At 36.5% G+C, this 22,793-nt stretch overlaps 1 protein-coding gene across 13 annotated transcripts in view; it reads left to right on the top strand.

Moving 5' to 3' along the window:
• The window catches only part of R3HDM1 (R3H domain containing 1), a 167,532-nt gene that overhangs the window by 123,289 nt on the left and 21,450 nt on the right, over nucleotides 1-22,793 (top strand). For all 13 annotated transcript variants that reach the window (XM_055572721.1, XM_055572723.1, XM_055572714.1 and 10 more), the window contains 3 exons: nucleotides 706-829; nucleotides 13,499-13,653; nucleotides 20,199-20,350. In XM_055572721.1, the coding sequence (XP_055428696.1) occupies nucleotides 706-829; nucleotides 13,499-13,653; nucleotides 20,199-20,350 (431 nt within the window). The remainder of the gene's footprint in view (nucleotides 1-705; nucleotides 830-13,498; nucleotides 13,654-20,198; nucleotides 20,351-22,793) is intronic.

The raw sequence follows: 22,793 nt of genomic DNA, 5'->3' as shown, positions 1-22,793 counted from the left end.
CATGAAGTTATGTGAATGAGTGCATGAAAGTTGCTCAGTCATGTCCGACTCTTTGCGACCCCATGGACTATACAGTTCATGGAATTCTCCAGGCCAGAATACTGCAGTGGATAGCCTTTCCCTTCTCCAAGGAATCTTCCCAACCCAGGGATCTAACCTAGGTGCAGATTCACCAGCTGAGCCACCAGGAAAGCCCATGAAGTTTATGTAGAGTAACCATAATGTGCATTTTTAAAATTCTCAACAAGTCTATAGTAGATTACATAGATGATTGATAATATGTTACACACACACAGACTCTAGAAGTTTAAAAACATTTATGGGAATGATATACACCATCTATAAGATAATGATGCTTTTTCTATGGCATGTAGAGCAAAGGAATGTTGGGAGTGAGCCTTTAAGTATTTCAATAGTATTTGGTTTTGTAACAGAGAGAAAAATCTGAAACAAATGTGACCAAAAAAGTTAAATCTACTAAATCTAATTTAATGGGGAAATTGGTATATATCTTTTGTTATGTATACTATATGTTTGAAATTTTTAAATTTTTTTTCAGGTAAACTTAAAGCAAAGAAAAATCAGTTTTCAGATGATTAGTGATGGGGAGAATTATTACTCATTACACTCTGATATTTCTGACAGGGAAATAAAGATTTCTACTCCAAATAAAAATAATTATTTTTCCCTCAATCCTTATTCTAGATGCCAGCCTGTTACTGTGCTCCAGGCCACTACCACTCTAATCAACCTCAGTATCGCCCAGTCCCTTCGGTCCATTACAATTCACATCTAAACCAACCACTGCCACAGCCTGCACAGCAGACAGGTGAGTAGAATTCATGAGGTTAGGAATTGTTAGCTTTGAGTATTGATGATTTTTCATCCTGGTTTATTTCCATCTTACTATTAAGGTACTGCCAAGGTACTACTACACTCAGTCAGTCAAGGATTTCAGATAGGTGAATACAGGTGAATATGCAAACCAGTGAGAGGAAAAGAGTAGGCAGATCTTAGATGAAAAGAGCGGGCACCGTCCAGAGAATACCACACTGTCAGGTTTCTATGCTAAAGACTTGGGAGCCATAATGAGAAGACTTTACCAGGTGAGCAGCTTCGCAGTGCTGACTGCCCTGTAGCTGCAGCCTTCACTGCATCAAGACCTACAGACAAGGCGAGTTAAGATGTCTGCTGAACAGGTAACCCAAAACAAGGCCCAAAACGACCTAACTTTGGTTGAGAGCTCTAGCCTAGTGAAGCTGTTTTGGTGTCTTCGTCTCTGTAGGAATGCCTTGAAAGGAATGATGTTCTTACACATTTTTTTGTGTTTTGTTTTTCAGTTTTCTGGTTGTGTAGTGAAAGGTATATTTAAACTGAATGCAGTCTAATCCTAAACATATCAAATGTATTAAAACTGAAGATTGTTTTTCTTTTGCCCCTTTCAAATTTTCTCTAAGCCTTCCATGAAAACAACTATGGTCTCAGTGTAAAAGCTATCTCACTAATTTTGCTGACTTCATTTCTCTCTGTGCTTCCCACCTAGATGTGTACTTCTGCCCCAGATGTTTAATAAGGTATTCTTTTCAGCCTTTTATATAACTCTAGGTATTGAAAGAGAATTTTTATTGGTTTCTTTGAAGCCTTTTTAGCTGCTTGTCACCATTTGAAGGTGCTCAGACTATGTCAGCATGATTGCTGAGGCCACATAACCCTACATCTGTAGTGGACAGTTTCTTGCTCTTGATAATGTTTGTAGCCTTTGATGGGTTCCACAATTTCAGGAGAAAGACATCTGCCCTGCGTGGTCTGATGAGAGGAGTGTTCTTGCCTCTCCTCACTTGTGCAGTCCTCACTCATCATCAGCTTTACCAGATAAGACTCTTACTTATCACCTCAGCAGGGAAACTTCCAGGGCCTCAATCTGTTGCTCTCAGGAGCTGTCTTGTACTTAATGTGTAGGTTTTTCCCGTTTTTGTGTTGCTGGCCTTGTATTGTATGTGTGACAAACGTTCTTCCAAAGGATGTTGAGTACATACAGTGGTCATTTTGGCCAACTTAGAATTTGTCCTCTGTCTCAAAATTGACTCCCTTTAATTTCAGGGTTTCCTAAGGTTTAGTAATACATTCCACTTCAGCTGGTATATGCTCTAATTTTGAAAGGCATCAGAAGCTCTCCCTTATACCTGGAGACATTGGTCATGACACTGCTCACTAACTAAATACATTGTTGTTTTATTCTAAGAGAAATTGTTTCCTAAGTTTCCTGGACCCTCCTTGACTGACTTTTCATATCAAAATTATAATAGTTTTTTTATTTTTTTATATCCATAATTATAATAGTTTAAAAAAACATTATATATTTTTATTATTGTTTTTATTTTTATTTGTTTTTATTATATTTATTTATTATTTATAATACAGATTATATTTGTTATTTTATTATTTTTTTAAACATTTATAATTTTTATTGTTTAACTTTTTACATTTTAATGTTTAATCATTTTATAAAACAAATTATAATACAGATTACAGCTAATGTTATGATACTAAAAAAAGAAATTGGCCTTTTCTTTCCCCATTCAAATACCTTGCATGTGACTAATTAACTTATTAGTTCATTAGTATACCCAGTTAATGAAGCAGGCAAAGAAACTTTGTTTTGTATTTGTGTGAGCTTCTCAGTTTTGTTCTTCTTCATGGCTAAATTTTATTCCTCTCCATTGTCAAAGTGCCTGCAAAATTAAAACTTTCAATCACAGTTTGGACCAATGTGTTCATGCAAATGCTCCTCTACCAAAAATATTCCCACTTACTGGAAAACAACTATAAATGCCACACCTCCCAATTCAGGGCCAGAATATCTACATAACAGATGACATGTGTTCATTATCAGTGATATTTTAATTGTTGGATTTTTCTTAATGCTGGTGGTTGTGGTGAAAAGGAAAGAAACGATAAGTCAGATTGCATCTGGACAGTGCAGGCATAGAAAAGTGTATGTGTCTGAATGACTCTGCCATTGTGTTTGACTCTTAAAAGAGTCAGTTATAATATTAATATAACACTTTATAACTAGAGTTGGTTCCTCCAGTTACTTGATGTAATAATATCTTCTCAATTCAAACTTAAGGTTCATGTCATTCAGTTTGAAGAATAGAAGAGAAATAAATCCTCAAAGCACCCTTATCTGAAAGGGAAAAAAATATTGTTATGCTAATAAGTAGGAAAGAAACTTTCCCTTTAAAGGAAATTTCAGTCATGCCAGTGCCACTTACTTTGTTGGTCATTATATTGAACCTTTGTATGGAATTTGTAGGAGTTGGATGATTAATTTGTATAATCTAAAGACTTTTGTGATTAGCCAGTGATTATTTTTATGTCTAAGCTTACAGAAAAAAATGTGCATTTGGGACTTCCCTGGTGGTCCAGTGGTTAAGAATCCACCTTGCAGTGCATGGAACATGGGTTCAAATCCTGGTCGGGAAGCTAAGATCCCACATGCTGCAGAGCAGCTAAGCCCAAGCACTGCAACTAGAGTCTGTGCACCACAACCAAGAGCCCATGCGCCGCAGCTAAGCCCCAATGTATTCAAATAAACACATTTAAAAAACAAAAAAATGTGCATTTATGTTTGTATGTCTCCTGACAGAAAAGCAAAATCCACTGGGAAATGGACACAGTAGCTTTTTGGTTCTGATTTTCTTTTTACAGATTTAAAGCAGTTTATTTCTCAGTAATTTCCATTTTTGTATGTAAACATTATACTTTCTGGTTTTCTTTTTTTTTCCCTTATATTTTTCTATATTCCACCATCCCCATCTGATTAAAATTAGAAATAATTTGTTATATCCCTTAGACAGACTTGGAACAATTTATTTCCACTGAGGCACAAATAAATAATTTTTAAATGTTTGTATATGAATCTGAAGAAAATTTTGCTCTAAATTAACAAACCCAGTTGAATCAGATATTCTCAGATCAGTAGGGTATGAGCAATATAAACATAAGATATTCTATTATTTTCCCTTTTGAGTGCAGGAAGGAGTTGGTCTTCCATCCACATGCCAGAGGACTGCTATAGTTACTGATCTCCTAAACCCATCTATTATGGGAACTGAATTGAAATCAGTACTAACATAACTGCTGGGGAATGAACGTACCAATCTTCCGTTATGAATGTGAAACTACTATGAAAGACAAGGTTGAAAGGTTGAGTCAACCCCTGTCAACAGAAACAGAAGAAATTCTGTCTACATAAGGCCTTTTGGACAATGTATTGTATAACATAAAAGAAAACAAAATAGGAGTCAAATCCTAACAGCCCTTACTTGTATTTAACTGGTATTAGGTATATCATTTAAAGCCTCTAGGTTTCAATTTACTCACTTGCAAAGTAAGGGAGTTTTGCTAATATGTCTGTTGAAGCCTCTGTGTACCCTACAATTCCATGATTCTGTGTGTCTGTCTTAGATAAGTCATTTCTAGTTCAGAAGGGCAGAATATTGGAAGATTGGTTTGCAATAGTTTAGTGCCTACTGCCGTAACAGGAGCCATACAAGCAAAGATTTTAAAAGATCTGGTTACTTGCCAGCTGCAGTAGTAAGAATTTGTTATCTTAACCCTTTACCGTAAAATGTACAGCTTGAATACTATGAAGTATATGATAAAGAAACTTCCTGCAGGTAGTAATTACAGCAAAGATTTTAGGTTTATGAGGCCTGGCTGTTCTCTGTTTAGCTGCTTTCATTCTTAGGACTCTTTTGAAAAGTTCACAGCTTCACCATATATGTTTAATATTTTGCAATAATTGGCCTTGTTCCTGAGCTGTTGGATTCGGGGCCGTAGCACTGTCTGAGAGGTTTACATTTCTCACAGTGAACCGGTCTCTTTTTCAGCTGCTTCCTGGCTTCTTTTTACTCAGGTTTCCACTGCTTTCTTTTCTTTTGTTTTTTCCCTTCTTCTTTCTTTTAATGCTATATTAAAGTGTTAACATTTGCTTATATTTTCCATTAATTGTAATGCCTTTTAATCATGCTTCATACTCAGAAATAGGGATTTGAATTTAAATGACAACCTTGGCTTAATATAATTTACCTTTTAAAAATTCATGAAAGCTGTTGCTTTAATTTATTTTCCAAGGAAGAATTGAAAGGCAGATTGCTTTTGATTGGAGCTTTTCTTAAAAGTTTAATGTCCTAAGCATGCCAGATTCATTAATGAAAGTCAAATACATCTTTTCCCCTATTACTAAATAGCTTTTTAGGAATATTATTATGCATGCCATTAAATGGACTTAAGACACATAAAAGCATTTGAAAGTATTTGAAGGGATATGATTTAATTTTTTTCCCAAACTGTGATATTGTATGCATGTGGGAAGCAAAAATGACTCCATAAAGCTAAATATCATTTTAGTTTTGCAACCTCTGGTAAATTCAACGATTATCAATGCATTATACCTGTAATCTTAGCTTTCCAATCAGCAGACTACAGTAGGGTCCTATTGACCACAACCACAGGAGAAACATTTTGGGTTAAGCAGGCTGTAAGATGCCCAAGAATAATGGCAGCTTTGCAGGGCACAAATTTAAAAGTAACCAGGATATGAAAGACAGGCAAGGAAGAAAGGATCCTATTGGATAAGCAGAGGAGGGGTGATACTTATAACAGATAAGTTATGTCAAATAGGGACTCTAGCTACAAAGTCATTTACTGACAACTGTTGACTTGAGTTATAGGAATTTTGTATTTATATTACTAGGTGGTAGTCCTGGCTACCCTTGTTTTATCATTGATTCTGTAAGCATTTCTTAGTATTGCGTGACCAGCACAGACTCAAACATTGTATATTACCTACAAATCCACGTATTTCCCTTTTCCCTTCTTCATTAACCTGCCGCCACTGGAGCCAAACGTATCTGGTAAGTACCCATAGATTTCCTTGAGTTGTATACCCTCGTCCATAGGACGGTCATTTAAATAGCTTTGACCTATAACCTGTATGAACCTGTTTTTATTAGATTAATATTTTATGTTTGTAATTTTGTTAATTTAAGGCACAGGAGTAGGAGAGCAGAGGGTGATAGAAGATAAAGAACAGCGACCGTGTGCTGGTGTTAGGTGAATGTGTATTCCACATTCACCTAACAGACTTATCCTTAGTTGAATTTTGTCTGCTCACTAAAATAATGCCACAGACATAATACAGATCAGATTACAAACTTGAGATTTTGATGATTTGGAAATGGTTTTCATAAATTATCTTGTAGATACCTGGTTACAATTAAATTTAGAGTTGGCAAAACGGCTCACCCAAGAAAGAAAAAAATCTACCCTGACAGCAGTGCTTCTGCTGTGCAAATTCAGCCTTGAAAAAATTTAATAATACCGTTAAATGAAATAACCTTACATTTATGACTATTCTGACTAAGCACTTCTTCAGTTTCTTTTCTTATCTTTCTGATTATGTCTAATCCGTATTATTAAGATTGCTTTCCTTTAGCACAAATGATAGTTCCGGTCACCTATATAAAGTAAAACTAGCCTGTTAAAGCCTGTGCAATACTTTTCTGCTGAGCACTGTGTTTCCTTCTTGCTCTTTTCCCTGCTGAAGTGAAAGAGAGTTAAAAATAGAATATTCTTTGGAGCCCTCCAGGGAAGAGCCTGAGCCATCAGTTTGTATTGTCCTAGTTCTCTCAGCTTGCAGAATTGATTGTGGTTTCCTCTGAAAGTGCTGGTAGAAATGGGATAATATTGCACAACTGCAATCTTTTAACAAAGGAGAATGTCAGTGTTAAATAACACTTACACTGAAATCTGGGTGTTTATTCTGTTGTTTGATATCACATATAGTGGCATTGCTTGCTTTACAAAATAGATGCTTTCCTACAATATTCAGAAATTTCTACAAGACATAGTCTATTTTCCTCATACACCCAGTTTAAATCCAGATTTGTCACAGGAAGGATTTTTTTAAATTAGATGTACTGAAACACTTTATTGACAAAAGAATAATTTAGGTAGTAGCCAAATTGGGAATGTATTGAGCCTCAGAATACTGGAAATACTCTTGTAGTATTTTTAAAACATAGCAATACTTTTCATTCTCGAGAGTCTACTTTACCCTTCCTAATCTTCACCCTTCTCCCTCTTTTCCAGATCGTTGGATTTTTTTTTCTCATATTTGGCAGTCTTCAAACTATACTTTTGAAAATATCAGAGCTATGTCCCTCCCCTCCTTCGGCCTGAATTAGATAATGAACTTGAACCACAGTGCCACTTCTCTAATAAATGCCACTCTGTAACAGTGATGCTGTGAAACCTGAATGTTTAAACACAGGTTTAAAACAACACTTCTTTAAGATGTAAATTTTATTAAGCAGGTGTGAATAAAGTGAGGCATGTCTGTTATTACATGGTTCTTTATGTTGCTAACACACTATTGTGGTTTTGTCTTACATAAACAATAGTAAGGTTCTTACCTTTAATAGTAGAATGATGGGTGTTTCTTTCTTTCTTTTTTTAGTGCTTTCTGACTGAATATTTCTAATTTTACTTGTGATTATAGTAACTTTAACCAACATATATCCCATGGTCTTATGTCATTTGAAAAAGTCCAGTAATCTTTTTGCAGCATTTAATATCATGTTCTTTAGAGAGTATACTCTAAAATTATATACTTTTTAACTAGTTACTGGACTGTTTAAGTATTGGAATGAATGGTCAAACACCTTATCATGACTTCTGGAAAAAGTCGTTCGGGCACCTTACTTAATGTTGTAGAATTTCCTTCCTGGGATACCAGCCATGCAACGTACCGAATGTTAAATAAGGCTTTTTTTTTTCTTCTTCTTTTTAAGCTAGAAAGATTTCTAAGGTCCTGATAGCTTTCTGTTCACTATGGTTCACACCTGGTGGATTTCCCCTCCTCTAATACAAAAGTAATGTAAAACTTATTCAGTATGTAGAAAAGAGCCATTCCTTCACAGGAACTTCAAGGCTTCACCCCTGTTACAGGACATTCCCCCTTATATACATGGTGTCCAGGTTAAAGTTGGCATTGCCCCACTGAGTAGAGGCTCACTTCTTGGCTCAGGAACTCAACGTTGTGGAGAGGGGAGCCAAATTCATGAAAATTCTGCTAGAGAAATCTGTGTATTCATCTGGAATGTGGCAGTAGAGTATACATCTCAAGCAAAGGCAGCCTTTGAAGCAAAATAGCAAGGCTAAAATCCAGAGGAACATTGGAGATTGACACAAAATACTGAGAGGCACAGACCAGGGGACATAGAAGCTGAAATATGACACCATTTGAGCCTCCTTTTCCCCTTCCCAGTTGCTTTATGTCCATGTGAAATCATATTATACTGAGGCAAAGAAATGTAACCTTGCAGTTAGAGGGCACAACCCATGCATCTTGGGAGTAGTGGGCAAAACAAGTGAAGGAGAGAGGACATTATGGACTGATTGAATAAACTCTGTGACATTTGATTTGGCCTTGTTTCAGCCATAAGTTCTTTTACCTGCAATCTGGACTAACTGCTTAATAGCCTTTCATTGTGATTCCTGTTTTGGATAACACTTAATACTCACAAATATTGACCATTTACAATAATTCTTTGTTTTCCTGTAATTAAATTGCTGTTGAGACTCAGATATGTGAAACTGTAGTAAAAATCTTCATTAGCCAAAATGCTCCGACAGTGGAAGGTCAGGCATTTCATGTTTTGCTTACTGGAGCAGTATTACTGTAATCCTCTTTCTGTGTCGACATCTGTCCGTGAGAAAAGTAAAGTTTAGCATCAGGCTGCTAACTATGTGCAAATCCAGCTACAACACTTAACAGCTGTTAACCTTACGCAAAGTGTGAGCTTCTCTATGCTTTTGTTTTTTCATCTGAAAAATGGGGATAGTAAGAAATAGATTGAAGGCAGGAGGAGAAGGGGACGACAGAGGATGAGATGGCTGGATGGCATCCCCAATTCTACGGACATGAGTTTGAGTAAGCTCTGGCAGGTGGTGATGGACAAGGAAGCATGGCATGCTGCAGTCCATGGGGTCGCAGAGTCAGACCCGACTGAGCAATGAACTGAACTGAAGATTTCAGAAGATTGAAGATTGGGAGCATGGAAAAACTTCACACATGAAAGTGCTTAGAGCAGTACCTAAAACCTAATAAATGTCATGTAAATATTAGCTACTAGTAGTACCTTGTGCTATCAAATAAATGATAATTATTTAGTATTCTAAATGAAAACACATGGGGATTTGGGCTTCGTTTGTGTTTGGGCTGGATTCCACAATGGAAACCAAAAGCTGATTTATTGTTCTGAAATACTTAGTCTTTTTGTCTTGTTCGCTTCTTGACACGTGCCTTCTTCCTAAAAGGCAATGGAAAGTTCAGAGTCTTTTTCTCATCCTTTGATTATTAACTTGAGGTAGGTCTAAATATGGTCTAAGAAAATTTCCATAAATACTTCTTCCCATAGCTTTGTAAAATCCCTGTTGTTTAGCTGTGGAAACATTGCCTGGGGAAAGGTTTTGAAACAATATGTTGTATGGCCCATTTCTATAAATAATGGAAGTGGGAATGTATGTTGCTGTCTGTGCAGAAAATACAAGGCTAGCCATAAATACAACATGTGAATAATATTATCTGCAAGGTATTGTTTTACAAAAATGGTTTTTCCACCCTGGCCTTTTCTCTTTGTTGTATTTTCCAAGTTTTCTTTGATGAAAACCTATTTTTTAGTCAAATAAACCTTTTTCAAGAGTATTTTTAATGTCCCTTCATTCCCCCCAGCATTGTTTAAATTAAACCTTCATTTCAAGCTTTATATATTAGATATGAGCTAAAAACAGTTCTGTTTTTCCTTATCAAGTACACACTGAGGTGGCCATGCATTTTTTAAGGGAAGACTTAATGAGTAATTCATGAATTCTGGACTGAGGTTAATTTCTGTTTATGGGATCAAGTTTTATTTTAATGAGAATGCAAATATGTTTAACCTTACTATAGACATGTTACCGTAAAACTTAAGTACGACTTTTGCTGTCAAAAGCCATTCACTAAACATGAACAGTGAGCCTGTCAGCACATAGGGAGCTCCTGGTTTTGTATAGAAACCATCAGTTCAGTTCAGTCGCTCAGTTGTGTCCGACTCTTTGCCACCCCATGGACTGCAGCACACCAGGCCTCCCCGTCCATCACCAACTCCCAGAGTTTACTCAAACTCATGTCCATTGAGTTGGTGATGCCATCCAACCATCTCATCCTCTGTCGTCCCCTTCTCCTCCTGCCCTCAATCTTTCCCAGCATCAGGGTCTTTTCAAATGAGTCAGTTCTTTGCATCAGGTGGCCAAAGTATTGGAATATAGAAACATATATTATTTTGATTCTGTTCTGTTAAGAATATATTTTTCCTCACTATTTATTTGGTAAATATAAATGAGTACCCACTTCCTTGGCTTATTTGCTTAATAGCTGGTATTGATATTTGGGGGCTTTTTTTTCCTTTAACAGGGTGAATAACCCTGCCCTTAGAAAGCACACCATTTCAGTTTTGTTGTTTTTAAGGTATACACAAGCCATGAGAAAACAGTTAACAGGAACAATTTTATATTACCTGTCGAGTTTTAAGAAATATGGATTTTAAAGTGTTTGGCATTCTTATTTTTAATAGTTCCACTGTTAGTTAAGAACATGTTCCCAGTTTATTTTTTCTAGTTTTGAATGAAGTAGTAATATTAGTTATTTTTCTACTTTCACAGTCTTTAAAATCTAGAACTTCTTAATGGTTCTCACTGCTCTACTACTTGCAAGTCTTTGATTCTCTACCAATATTCTACCTTCATCTTCCACTTTTCACTCCATATGCAATGTTTAAATTAAACCACTCCTTACTATTCTCTGTTCCTCAAACATGTTACTCACTTTTTTACTTTTTCCAGACCTTTTCTTTAAGTCCAGGCTCAAATGTTAGTACCTCTGTGGATATCAGCCAGGATTAATTTCTCCCTCTTAATTTCATAATACCCTACGTATTCTGCTATTCTGATATGGTGTCAGGGCTAAGAATGCCTGATTTCAAATATAGGGGCTGTGTTTTACTTAACTTCTATCACCCTCCAGGCACATCTTGAGCTCACAGAATCTTTATACTACCCTGTGTAACAAATGAGGTGCTGGAATCAGATGTTTTGAATTTTATGATGTCACATTTTCAAAATGTAATGTTTATGTGCAGATAAATATATCCATTAGTAGGCATGAACATTAGTGGAGATAAGGTTGCATTAAAGAATAAAAATACCACTGGAAATTTATTAGTGCAAATTCCAAGCAGCCCTACATTAGACCACTGTATCATGGTATCTGGAGCTACTGATTGAAGCTTTCTGTATCAGATTTTTTTTTCATAAGAGGGAATTGCAGGCAGGAAGCAAATGATGAATCTCCAAATACTGACATATTTAGATAAAGGAAATCAGAACCACATTTGCACATAAATTGGCTTTTTTTCCCGAAGTTTTCTTTCGAGGCAACCTATAACTCTGAATATATTTTGAATAAAATACAAAAATGTTGTGAAAAACATTTGAGTTTCTTAGGGGACGTGACAGTTTAAGTCAAATTATGTTACAGTGAATTCTGCTAGGTGTTCAGATTTTTCTTTTTAATTTAGTGAACTGTGATTCTGATAAGTCCATTGTAAGAAGTTACTTTCCCAGTGTATAAAGAGCTATGCCTAAATTATGACACTACAGTAGAAGCTGTGTGGGTGTTCAGAGGTGACATTTCCAACACAAGAAGGGGTCTTCACATCCCTTTTCCATTCCTGCCCTTTATTTTCCTAGGAGTGGAAATGTGTCCGTGTATGTTTTGATGGTACTTGGACTTTAGAGTATAAATTTGAAATGCTTGTCATTTCATAAACGGAAAGTAGAGTTGAATGTCAAGTATTAGACTAAGGAGCAAGAAAGAAGTTTATTTGTCTGCAAATTTGAGTATTAATAGGAATTTCACAGGGAGGAGTGTTTAGGAAATAGCATGTTTATAGTCACTTTATTACCCATAAAGACCATAATACACATTTTTTGGGAAAGGTTGACTGGTGAGAAGTCATTTGAAACATGGCATTAAAGCACTGTTGCCATAGAAATAGCATCATTTTATAAAACCCTTCATTATTAAAGGATTGATTGTATCTATATTTTTACTTTGTTGTTAATATGTTGCTTAGTTACCAAATATGTTTTGTATTCATGTCTTTAGAAAAGGGTGATGCTAAATTTATTCAATTATTTTAGTCATTGAGAAGAATCATTGAGACTTCAGGCAAGTACGCTGATATTATTGTCAAAATCAACACCTGAGATGGGATCTTTGCCATTCCTGTTGTTTTAGGAATTAATGAGGATAGAAATAAAAACTGGTATTTATAAGATAGCAAAATAGATCTATGGTATTAGAGAAATCATTTAGCTTACCTTTAGTTGTAGAAGTTTGTATAGGCAATGCCATCATTTGGTTTATCTTTGTAAAACCTTTTTAGATTCCCTGGCTGGAAGGTTGGTTGTTTATTTTAATCTGGTTTCTTTTTTTATAAATAAAAAAGAATTTGGTAGTTTCTAGTAATTTACATATGTCTTGAGCTAATTACTTAAGGAAATCCTTTTAGGGTCAAGAGACACATAAAATTCATACTCATTACTCAAACCTTATTGTGGAGTCATTTAAATAACTAATAAATTCACTTAATAAAAGTATATTTATACTCTTAGTTAAGTTACCAGCAGTGTCTCAAGTTTAAGAACTGTCCCTTTGGTGTTTGATTTATGAACTTCAGGCAGATTGCTTAACCTCTCTAATGATCAGTTTCTTTGTTAAGTAACCTTAATAAGGAGATAATCTTAAAAGTTGCTAGATAACTCCATTTTCCCTTGTGCCCTGAAGACATTCCTAATATAAGGATTCATATCTTAGTCTGAATTTTCAAACATACAGCTCTTCTGTAAAAGTCATCCCATCTTCCATTATTTCCATTCTCCAAAAGGATTAGTTCTGCCAATACCACCTCAAAACTCGGCATTTTTTAACCAGAGGCCCTGCATTTTGCTTTTGCACTGGGCCCCACAAATTATGTAGACAGACCTGGTCCACAGAAAATTATTTTTAATATCAAATTATAATATATGCCAAATAGTAATTGTCTGTATAAACCAAGTCTTTGGCCCTATAAATTTCCTCAAGTACAAAGGAAATCTTTGTACTTGAGGAATTAAAGACAAATTTAATTTGAATGTTTTGGAGTAGGGAAGTGCTGACTGACTTGGGTTACCTACATAGCAAACCTTTTAAATGTTGGCTGTCATAATAGAGGGCTTATGAGATTTGCTGTTTAAACAAATTCTGTGATTTTAGAACTTGCTTAAAATACAAAAACATACTGCTAGTGAATAAATTCAAAGCAGGATTTAACTCACTGTGCCATTACAGGTTATCAAGTTATGCCCAACCAGCAGCAAAACTACCAAGGGATAGTTGGAGTTCAGCAACCCCAGAGCCAGAGCCTCGTTGGTGGCCAGCCCAATGGCATTGGAAATCAGATTCAGGGTGTGGTCATCCCCTATCCTTCAGTGCCATCATATCAGGTATGTGGTCCCTCTCTTACCTGCACTGGCTAGAGGTGATTTTCAATAAATAAAATGTGGGCTACTTTCTTCTCCGTTTAATGTGGGGAAAGGCTTCTGTAATACATAACTTTATAGTCTTAAAAGAGTTTTATTAGTTGTTGCAATTTTGTTCTATCCTCATTTTATTGCATTATTCATTCATTTCATTAATTTTTTGAAAAATATCTGAACCATATTAATATTGTGAAGTAAATTTTTCTGGCACTGTTTGTGTTTCCAACTACCTACATATATGAGCAAATACCTTATTCTATTTTTCAGCTCCTTACAAAGTCTCTTGAGGAGAGAGTGGAACAGGAGGGAAAGTAAAGGTATAAGTAGGTGTATAAAATAGAGTAGATTATAAATTAGTGTTTATTGAATAAAGAATGTGCAATTTCCCAATCGAATTGATATCCACCCCCTCCCCCCCCACTCAATGAAGAAAAGAAATAGTATGTCTTGTATTGAAAATGTCATGCATTTTAGTTCATAATTCTCAAGTAGAAATACCTACTGTTTCATTAATATGTCAGATTTCTTTAGCCCATACTGTGTCACATTTTCAGACATTTATTTTATCTTCCTTTACCTTTCTGGAATGGCTTCCCTGGTGGCTCAGACAGTAAAGCGTCTGCCTACAATGAGGGAGACCTGGGTTCGATCCCTGGGTCGAGAAGATCCCCTGGAGAAGGAAATGGCAACCCACTCCAGTATTCTTGCCTGGAAAATCCCATGGACTGAGGAGCCTGGTAGACTACAGTCCATGGGGTCGCAAAGAGTCGGACATGACTGAGCTACTTCACTTCACCTTTCTGGAATAATCTGCAAGTGAGTTTGTTTTCTTAGCCTCATGGTTTCCCATAGTTGAGTCTAATGTTAAGAAATCCAGAGGCTATTTTGATTCAGTCCCACAATGTAAAAATAATCAAGTTGGGAAGGTAAATGTACATGTATTTCATCTAAGGACAAGTCAACAAATTGGTTATAATCTACAGACCAGTAACTGAAGGAATTATGAAACACAGCCATGAATAGTTGGGGACTTAATACAGAAGAGAAAGATATAAACCTTTAATTAGCTCTTAAAATAAAATTATGGGCATAAATTAATTAAGACATTGTGAGAATAGGGCAGGATATGAGCAAAGGAGGTAGCATATTCTGTGAAATTCCAGAAAATGAAAGTCGTAATTAAAATATGAAATCGTCGAGGACTTTTTGAGCACTAAGAATATGTCTAGTTTTTGAACCCCTTTGATAATAGAACGCAAAACATTATGGGAACCGATTTTGCGTCTTCTCTCACATCCTCTTTTTACTCGGGTTCTCCCTGCTTAAGGGGCTTCCCTCTTAGCTCAGTTTGTAAAGAATCTGCCTGCAATACAGGAGACCTAGGTTTGATCCCTGGGTCGGGAAGATCTCCTGGAGAAGGAAATGGCAATCCACTCCAGTATTCTTGCCTGGAAAATCCCACAGACAGAGGAGCCTGGTGGGCTACAGTCCATGGGGTCGCAAGAGTCAGACACGACTTGCAACTAAACCACCACCATCCCTGCTTAAGTAGAGGCCCATGAGACTGCCCTTTCCCCACTTCCTCTGTAGCTAATCATTAGACAGGATCACTACCAAGCCAAGAACTCTCCCTTCTCAAGACCCTGTTCATGTTACCTACCTAATCTAGTCTGTCTAGCATCTATCAGATACCCAGGCACTATGTAAATAAGATCAGCCTTGAAATAAAAGTTTAAAATAAATATCTCCTTGTTATTATAGTTTTTAAAAATGGAGCTAGATACTGAAAGTGTTTCAAAGCTGAGACGGTTGTTATAACTTCTATAGCATACTTTTTTACAAGGTATATTTTCTCATGGTATTTCACATAATCCTTACATTGGGTGAATGATTGTGAGAAATATTGCTCTGACAAGTGATGAATGATAGCCTGCTTCATTTTTCCTACCACATTTGGTTAGAGAAGCTAGGTGGTGATAAACTCATCTAAATAATAAGCCAAAGGGAATTCCATGGCAGTCCAGTGACTAGGACTCCTTACTTTCACTGCCAAGAGCCTGGGTTTAACCCCTGATCCTGCAAGCCTCATGGGTCAGCTGAAAAAATTAAAATAAATTTTTTAAATAAAAAATAAGCCTGAGAAGTTATCTATTTAGTAGAGTGTTTTCTACAGCTATACCTTCTCAAGTACCATTTCCTCTCTTTTGGAACTTCAGGTGTTTTCTTTACCACTAGTTAAAAATTTAATCTGTAGCTTAAATCATCTAGATTGAGCTGTGTCATTTTTCTTAGATCTACATAGCATATACACTAACTTAAAAACAATCAAAAATAACAATAGAATGTTGCACTGCTTCAGTAGACAAAAAGACTGAAATATATTTTGTTATACAAAATTGAGTAAATCAAACCATCAACAGTATCTTTGCCTTTGAGCCAAATTGAAAGTAATTCAGAGCTTACTGTGTATTTTGAAGGGACTATAGGAAAAACCTATAGAACCAGAAAGAATGAAGGGATGGAATCAAAGCAAAAACAATACCCAGTTATGGATGTGACTGGTGATAGAAGCAAGATCCAATGCTGTAAAGAGCAATGTTGTATAGGAACCTGTAATGTCAGGTCCATGAATCAAGGCAAATTGTAAGTGGTCAAACAGGAGATGGCAAGAGTGAATGTTGACATTCTAGGAATCAGCGAACTAAAATGGACTGGAATGGGTGAATTTAACTCATTGACCATTATATCTACTACTGCGGGCAGGAATCCCTTAGAAGAAGTGGAGTAGCCATCATGGTCAACAAAAGAGTCCGAAACGCAGTACTTGCATGCAATCTCAAAACCGACAGAATGATCTCTGTTCGTTTCCAAGGCAAACTATTCAATATCACAGTAATCCAAGTCTGTGCCCCAACCAGTAACGCTGAGGAAGCAGAAGTTGAACAGTTCTATGAAGAGCTACAAGACCTTTTAGAACTAACACCCCAAAAAGGTGTCCTTTTTATTATAGGGGACTGGAATGCAAAAGTAGGAAGTCAAGTAACCCCTGGGGTAACAGGCAAATTTGGCTTTGGAATACGGAATGAAGCAGGGCAAAGGCAAATAGAGTTTTGCCAAGTGAACACACTGGTCATAGCAAACACCGTCTTCCAACAACACAAGAGAAGACGCTACACATGGACATCACCAGATGGTCAACACCAAAATCAGATTGATTATATTCTTTGCAGCCAAAGATGGAAAAGCTCTATACAGTCCACAAAAACAAGACCAGGAGCTGACTGTGGCTCAGATCATGAGCTCCTTATTGCCAAATTCAGACTTATTGAAGAAAGTAGGGAAGACCACTAGACCATTCAGGTATGACCTAAATCAAATCTCTTATGATTATACAGTGGAAGTGAGAAATAGGTTTAAGGGACTAGATCTGATAGAGTGCCTGATGAACTATGTACATTGTACAGGAGACAGGGATCAAGACCATCCCCATGGAAAAGAAATGCAAAAAAGCAAAATGGCTGTCTGGGGAGGCCTTACAAATAGCTGTGAAAAGAAGAGAAGGGAAAAAGCAAAGGAGAAAAGGAAAAATATAAGCATCTGAATGCAGAGTTCCAGAGAATAGCAAGAAGAGATAAGAAAGCCTTCCTCAGCGATCAATGCAAAGAAATAGAGGAAAACAACAGAATGGGAAAGACTAGAGATCTCTTCAAGAAAATTAGAGATACAAAGGGAACATTTCATGCAAAGATGGACTCGATAAAAGACAGAAATTGTATGGACCTAACAGAACAGAAGATATTAAGAAGAGGTGGCAAGAATACACAGAAGAACTGTACAAAAAAGATCTTCATGACCAAGATAATCACAATGGTGTGATCACTGACCTAGAGCCAGACATCCTGGAATGTGAAGTCGTTGGCCTTAGAACGCATCACTACTAACAAAGCTAGTAGAGGTGATGGAATTCCAGTTGAGCTATTTCAAATCCTGAAAGATGATGCTGTGAAAGTGCTGCACTCAGTATGCCAGCAAATTTGGAAAACTCAGCAGTGGCCACAGGACTGGGAAAGGTCAGTTTTCATTCCAATCCCAAAGAAAGGCAATGCCAAAGAATGCTCAAACTACCTCACAATTGCACTCATCTCACACGCTAGTAAAGTAACGGTCAAAATTCTGCAAGACCGACTTCAGCAATACATGAACCGTGAACTTCCATATGTTCAAGCTGGTTTTAGAAAAGGCAGAGGAACCAGAGATCAAATTGCCAACATCCGCTGGATCATCGAAAAGGCAAGAGAGTTCCAGAAAAACATCTATTTCTGCTTTATTGACTATGCCAAAGGCTTTGACTGTGTGGATCACAATAAACTATGAAAAATTCTGAAAGAGATGGGAATACCAAACCACCTGACCTGCCTCTTGAGAAACCTATATGCAGGTCAAGAAGCAACAGTTAGAAGTTGACATGGAACAACAGACTGGTTCCAAATAGGGAAAGGAGTACGTCAAGGCTGTATACTGTCACCCTGCTTATTTAACTTATATGCAGAGTACATCATGAGAAATATTGGGCTGGGAGAAGCACAAGCTGGAATCAAGATTGCCGGGAGAAATATCAAGAACCTCAGATATGCAGATGACACCACCCTTATGGCAGAAAGTGAAGAGGAACCAAAAAGCCTCTTGATGAAAGTGAAAGAGGAGAGTGAAAAAGTTGGCTTAAAGCTCAACATTCAGAAAACGAAGATCATGGCATCTGGTCCCATCACTTCATGGGAAATAGATGGGGAAACAGTGGAAACAGTTTCTGACTTTATTTTTGGGGGCTCCAGAATCACTGCAGACAGTGACTGCAGCCATGAAATTAAAAGACACTTACTCCTTGGAAGGAAAGTTATGACCAACCTAGATAGCATATTGAAAAGCGGAGACATTACTTTGCCAACAAAGGTTCATTTAGTCAAGGCTATGGTTTTTCAGTGGTCATGTATGGATGTGAGAGTTGGACTGTGAAGAAAGCTGAGCACCGAAGAATTGATGCTTTTGAACTGTGGTGTTGGAGAAGACTCTTGAGAGTCCCTTGGACTGCAAGGAGATCCAACCAATCCACTCTAAAGGAGATCAGTCCTGGGTGTTCTTTGGAAGGAATGATGCTAAAGCTGAAACTCCAGTACTTTGGCCACCTCATGTGAAGAGTTGACTCATTGGAAAAGCCTCTGATGCTGGGAGGGACTGGGGGCAGGAGGAGAAGGGGACGACAGAGGATGAGATGGCTGGATGGCATCACTGACTCGATGGACGTGAGTTTGAGTGAACTCCGGGAGTTGGTGATGGACAGGGAGGCCTGGCGTGCTGCAATTCATGGGGTCGCAAAGAGTCGGACACTACTGGGCGACTGAACTGAACTGAACTAATAGGAAAAACCTAAAAGTTAATCATTAACTTAGAAATCACAGAGCCCAGATACAAAGAATCATGAAATGATTGAAGAACTGCGGCTCTGGAGCCAGTGGGCATGGGTTCAAACATTGACTTCTCTTCTTGATAGCTGTACAACAGAGAAAGGTTTTAACCCCTTCTATAAAACAGGGATGATAAAAAATACCTTCTTAGGGTTGTTAGGAAGACTTGATGTAATAATATACATAAAGTTCTTGGAACAGAACTTGAACATGGTAGTAAGTACTCAGTAATGTCAGCCTTGACTGTCATCACCATTAACTACTGTTACTGTCTTCGACCCTACTGTTGTTGATATCAGCATCAACAGAAGCTTTTACTGACCAAAATCACTGTGATGTGGCACACTTGTAAATTACAAAACCCTTATGCCTTTGTGGGTTTTATTTTAGATAGCTATGGAAACTGGAGAAATGAATCCATTATGTTCATAAGGTTTCTATGTAGATACTATAGAAAACAGAATTGAAAGATCTGCTGTTCCTGAAATACCTTTTGTACTAGATCCTGGAAATAGAAATTATAATAGCCCTCCTGAGGTGAAAGAGACATACCATTTTTGCAGATAATGAACTCTGGGGCCTCAGAAGACTTAAGTTATTTGCCCAGTGTCACATGTACAGTAAAGTTGATGGATCATTATTACATCTAGGTATCTTAAGCTCCGAAGCTCATACTTCCTGATCCAGTGTATCTCACCAGTACTCTTACCTGAGTTTTACTTAGCTCTACCTGAGGTAAATATTATTATTCTTTCCATGTCAAATGGTTATCCATATGGAAACAGTTTCTTTTTTTAAATAACTTCTACTTTGGAACACAACTCCTAGCCTCCTGTGCTTTTGATAAATGCTAGCCAAAAACAATAACTGGCTTTAAAAACATAAAAATAAAGTGGTAATGCCATAACTAAATTATCAAGACAGCCTATGGCAGTTTTAGCTTATTCGTAACTGCTCATATTTGAAAAGCTTAGGGAGGCTGGAGACCTTGACTTTTGCAAGGTTTTAAAAAACCTTTTTCCCTTTAAAATGTCTTTCAAATTTTAGGTTTCACTGCCTCAAGGTTCTCAAGGAATTGCCCATCAAACTTATCAACAGCCTATTATGTTCCCTAATCAGTCTAATCAAGGATCTATGCCTGCAGCAGGAATGCCAGTTTACTATAGCGTCATTCCACCTGGCCAACAAAATAATTTAAGGTGAGTGAATAAAAAGCCTAATCTTATAGCTCCTCATTTTTAATATGGAATACTTCATGCATTTGCGTGTCATCCTTACACAAGTTGCCATAACCTAGTAATGTTTTACACATTTGTAAGAAAGTCACAGTGTCTCTCATTGCTCATTAGTAAACTCTAAGCTGTAGTCCTGAGCCAAACACTCATGTTTTTATTAAAATATAACCAGATTATGAGGTTTCTATAAGAACACTAATGAGCCTTTGTTCTGAAAAATGTCTTCCTTAGCTTGAGTTGCTTAGCAGTCCATTTTCTTCTGGAAGCTCCTTATGCAGAAAAGTAGAATTTGAATTACCTTTACTTTCAACGCAACCAATCAGTTATCACTGAGGCAATTTTGTATTTGATTGTGTTGGTACATGTACTATGACGATTTAACATAGCCTGATTCAGATCATGCGTATTGTCCCTTTCAGCAAGCCATGTACCAGTCACAGAAACTAGTTTTACAACTAATCGTGGTACTTCTTTCAGTCAATGATGTAGACAAAAAAATAATCTCAAAAAAGTTAATAATTTCATTCCTGTAATCTGCAAAAGTGGCAAGCTAATTGGATAATATCTTCAAACTGCTTCTATTTGCGTGTTGGGTTTTTTTCCTTCCTATTTTACCATTTATTTTCCCATTTTTATCTTGAAATTCAAAAGGAGAATATACTTTTGTCTTTGATCTGCAGTCTCAAAAGCTAGCATACAGAGAGGGGAACTTGAAGAGACTGTAACCTTTATTTTTCAGAACTTTGTTAAAAAGATGCTTCACAGAATCTTTATGAAACATGAGAAAAGAAAATCTACTTTTAAGTTTTGTTCTTTTCATCATCTGCATAGTCTGTGTTTCCTCATCTTTGTAAACTTGCATTCCTCTAGTGCCCCTTTGTCCTATTTCTGGAATTGTCTTAGATTCATTTTTTTTCTCCTAAATGACTCGTTTTGCATTTTTGGGTTTTTGTTTGCCACAGTCATCCTTTGAAATAATTGTCAGTAACAAAGTCTCAATCTGAACCACATCTTTTAGTGAAATTTTACTTCTGTTATTAAAAGAGAAGTTGTTAACACAGCCTGGAGAATAAGAAAGTTACTTTTGGTGCTAAAACATTTCCTTTTCAGAGTATTTATTTTCTCTCCATTGGATATAGCGGCTGTTTTTGTAAGCATGTGCTTATCAGAAAAATTAATTAGTAACTTATATTGACAAAAAGAATGTTAAATGGAAAGAGAGTGCTTATAGCTATTTCATTTCTTGTGAACTCACCAAAAATTAGTGATATAATAAATATTTTAGATTAATAATTTTTAAATAGATACCGTTAAAGAATAGGGAGGAAAGATAATATCTCATGCAAAAGTCTTTTCATTTTTCAGTCTCTCACTGAGTTTCTATTGAGAAAAACATTTCTCATACATCTTGCATTTTGTCCATTAAAAGAGCATTTTCTGTATTTAACTTGTTTGGGTCTTTCTGATTATACATATAATACATAGTCATTATAGAAAACTTGAAAATATAAAAAATTTCAAGCTGTAAAAAAAGATGAAAAAGCAAATCAGCCACAAACACCGTTCAAGAGATGATAGCTGTTAAATTTTGATGTCTTCATTCAGGTCATTTTTCAGTGTACACATAATATGTGAACTCTGTTAGGAATCACACATTCTAACCATTATATTTTCTGTATTTTTAATTACATTATTCATAATCTTTGATTTAAAAATTAAACCACTTAAAAACACATGGAATAAGGGAATTCCCGGGTGTTCCAGTGGTTAGGACTTGGCGCTTCCACTGATGTGACCCGGGTTTAATCCCTGTTGGGGGAACTAAGATCCCACAAGCTGCTCAGAACAGCCAAAAAACCGCTCTCTCATGAAACTGCCCTTCATGCAAAGCAGTTACTGTTCATTGACCAAAGTGATCACTGTTTAGAGTTTGCCATTTATCTTTTAACACTTTTTCTACTTTTAAGTAGATAGATGAAAAACTTTATGGTTTGAGGAGGGAGGTTTGGTGTTTCTGTTTTGAAGTAGATTAGGAATATTTTCATTTGTGTTTCAAAATTCATTTGTCACTGAATTTTTCTGCATGTGTGGAATTATTTTTATGAATATTTTGTCATCTTGCTTTTTTCTTTGAATTTGTTAGCCTTGAACATCTTTTCCACAGAGTACCTGAATTTATCTGTATTTTAGACTCCTGATATTATCATGGGTTTGTGATTTCTGAAATATGAACTTGATATGGTAAAGCTTATCTTTTTGAAAAAAAATTAGCTCAGTAGCAGTCATTAAGAAGGATTTGAATTGGGCAGAGACCACAAGGAGAAGTGTTGTAATTTAAGCACATTACGTGACAGATTGCTCAAATGTGGTGGTACCAGTAGGAAGGGAGGAACTTTGAAAGAAGAAA

This window comes from Bubalus kerabau, chromosome 3 (genome assembly GCF_029407905.1).
Source record: "Bubalus kerabau isolate K-KA32 ecotype Philippines breed swamp buffalo chromosome 3, PCC_UOA_SB_1v2, whole genome shotgun sequence".
Lineage (NCBI taxonomy): Eukaryota > Metazoa > Chordata > Mammalia > Artiodactyla > Bovidae > Bubalus > Bubalus kerabau.
The sequence above is the reverse complement of the archived record's forward strand: the minus strand, read 5'-3'. Positions and strand labels throughout refer to the sequence as shown.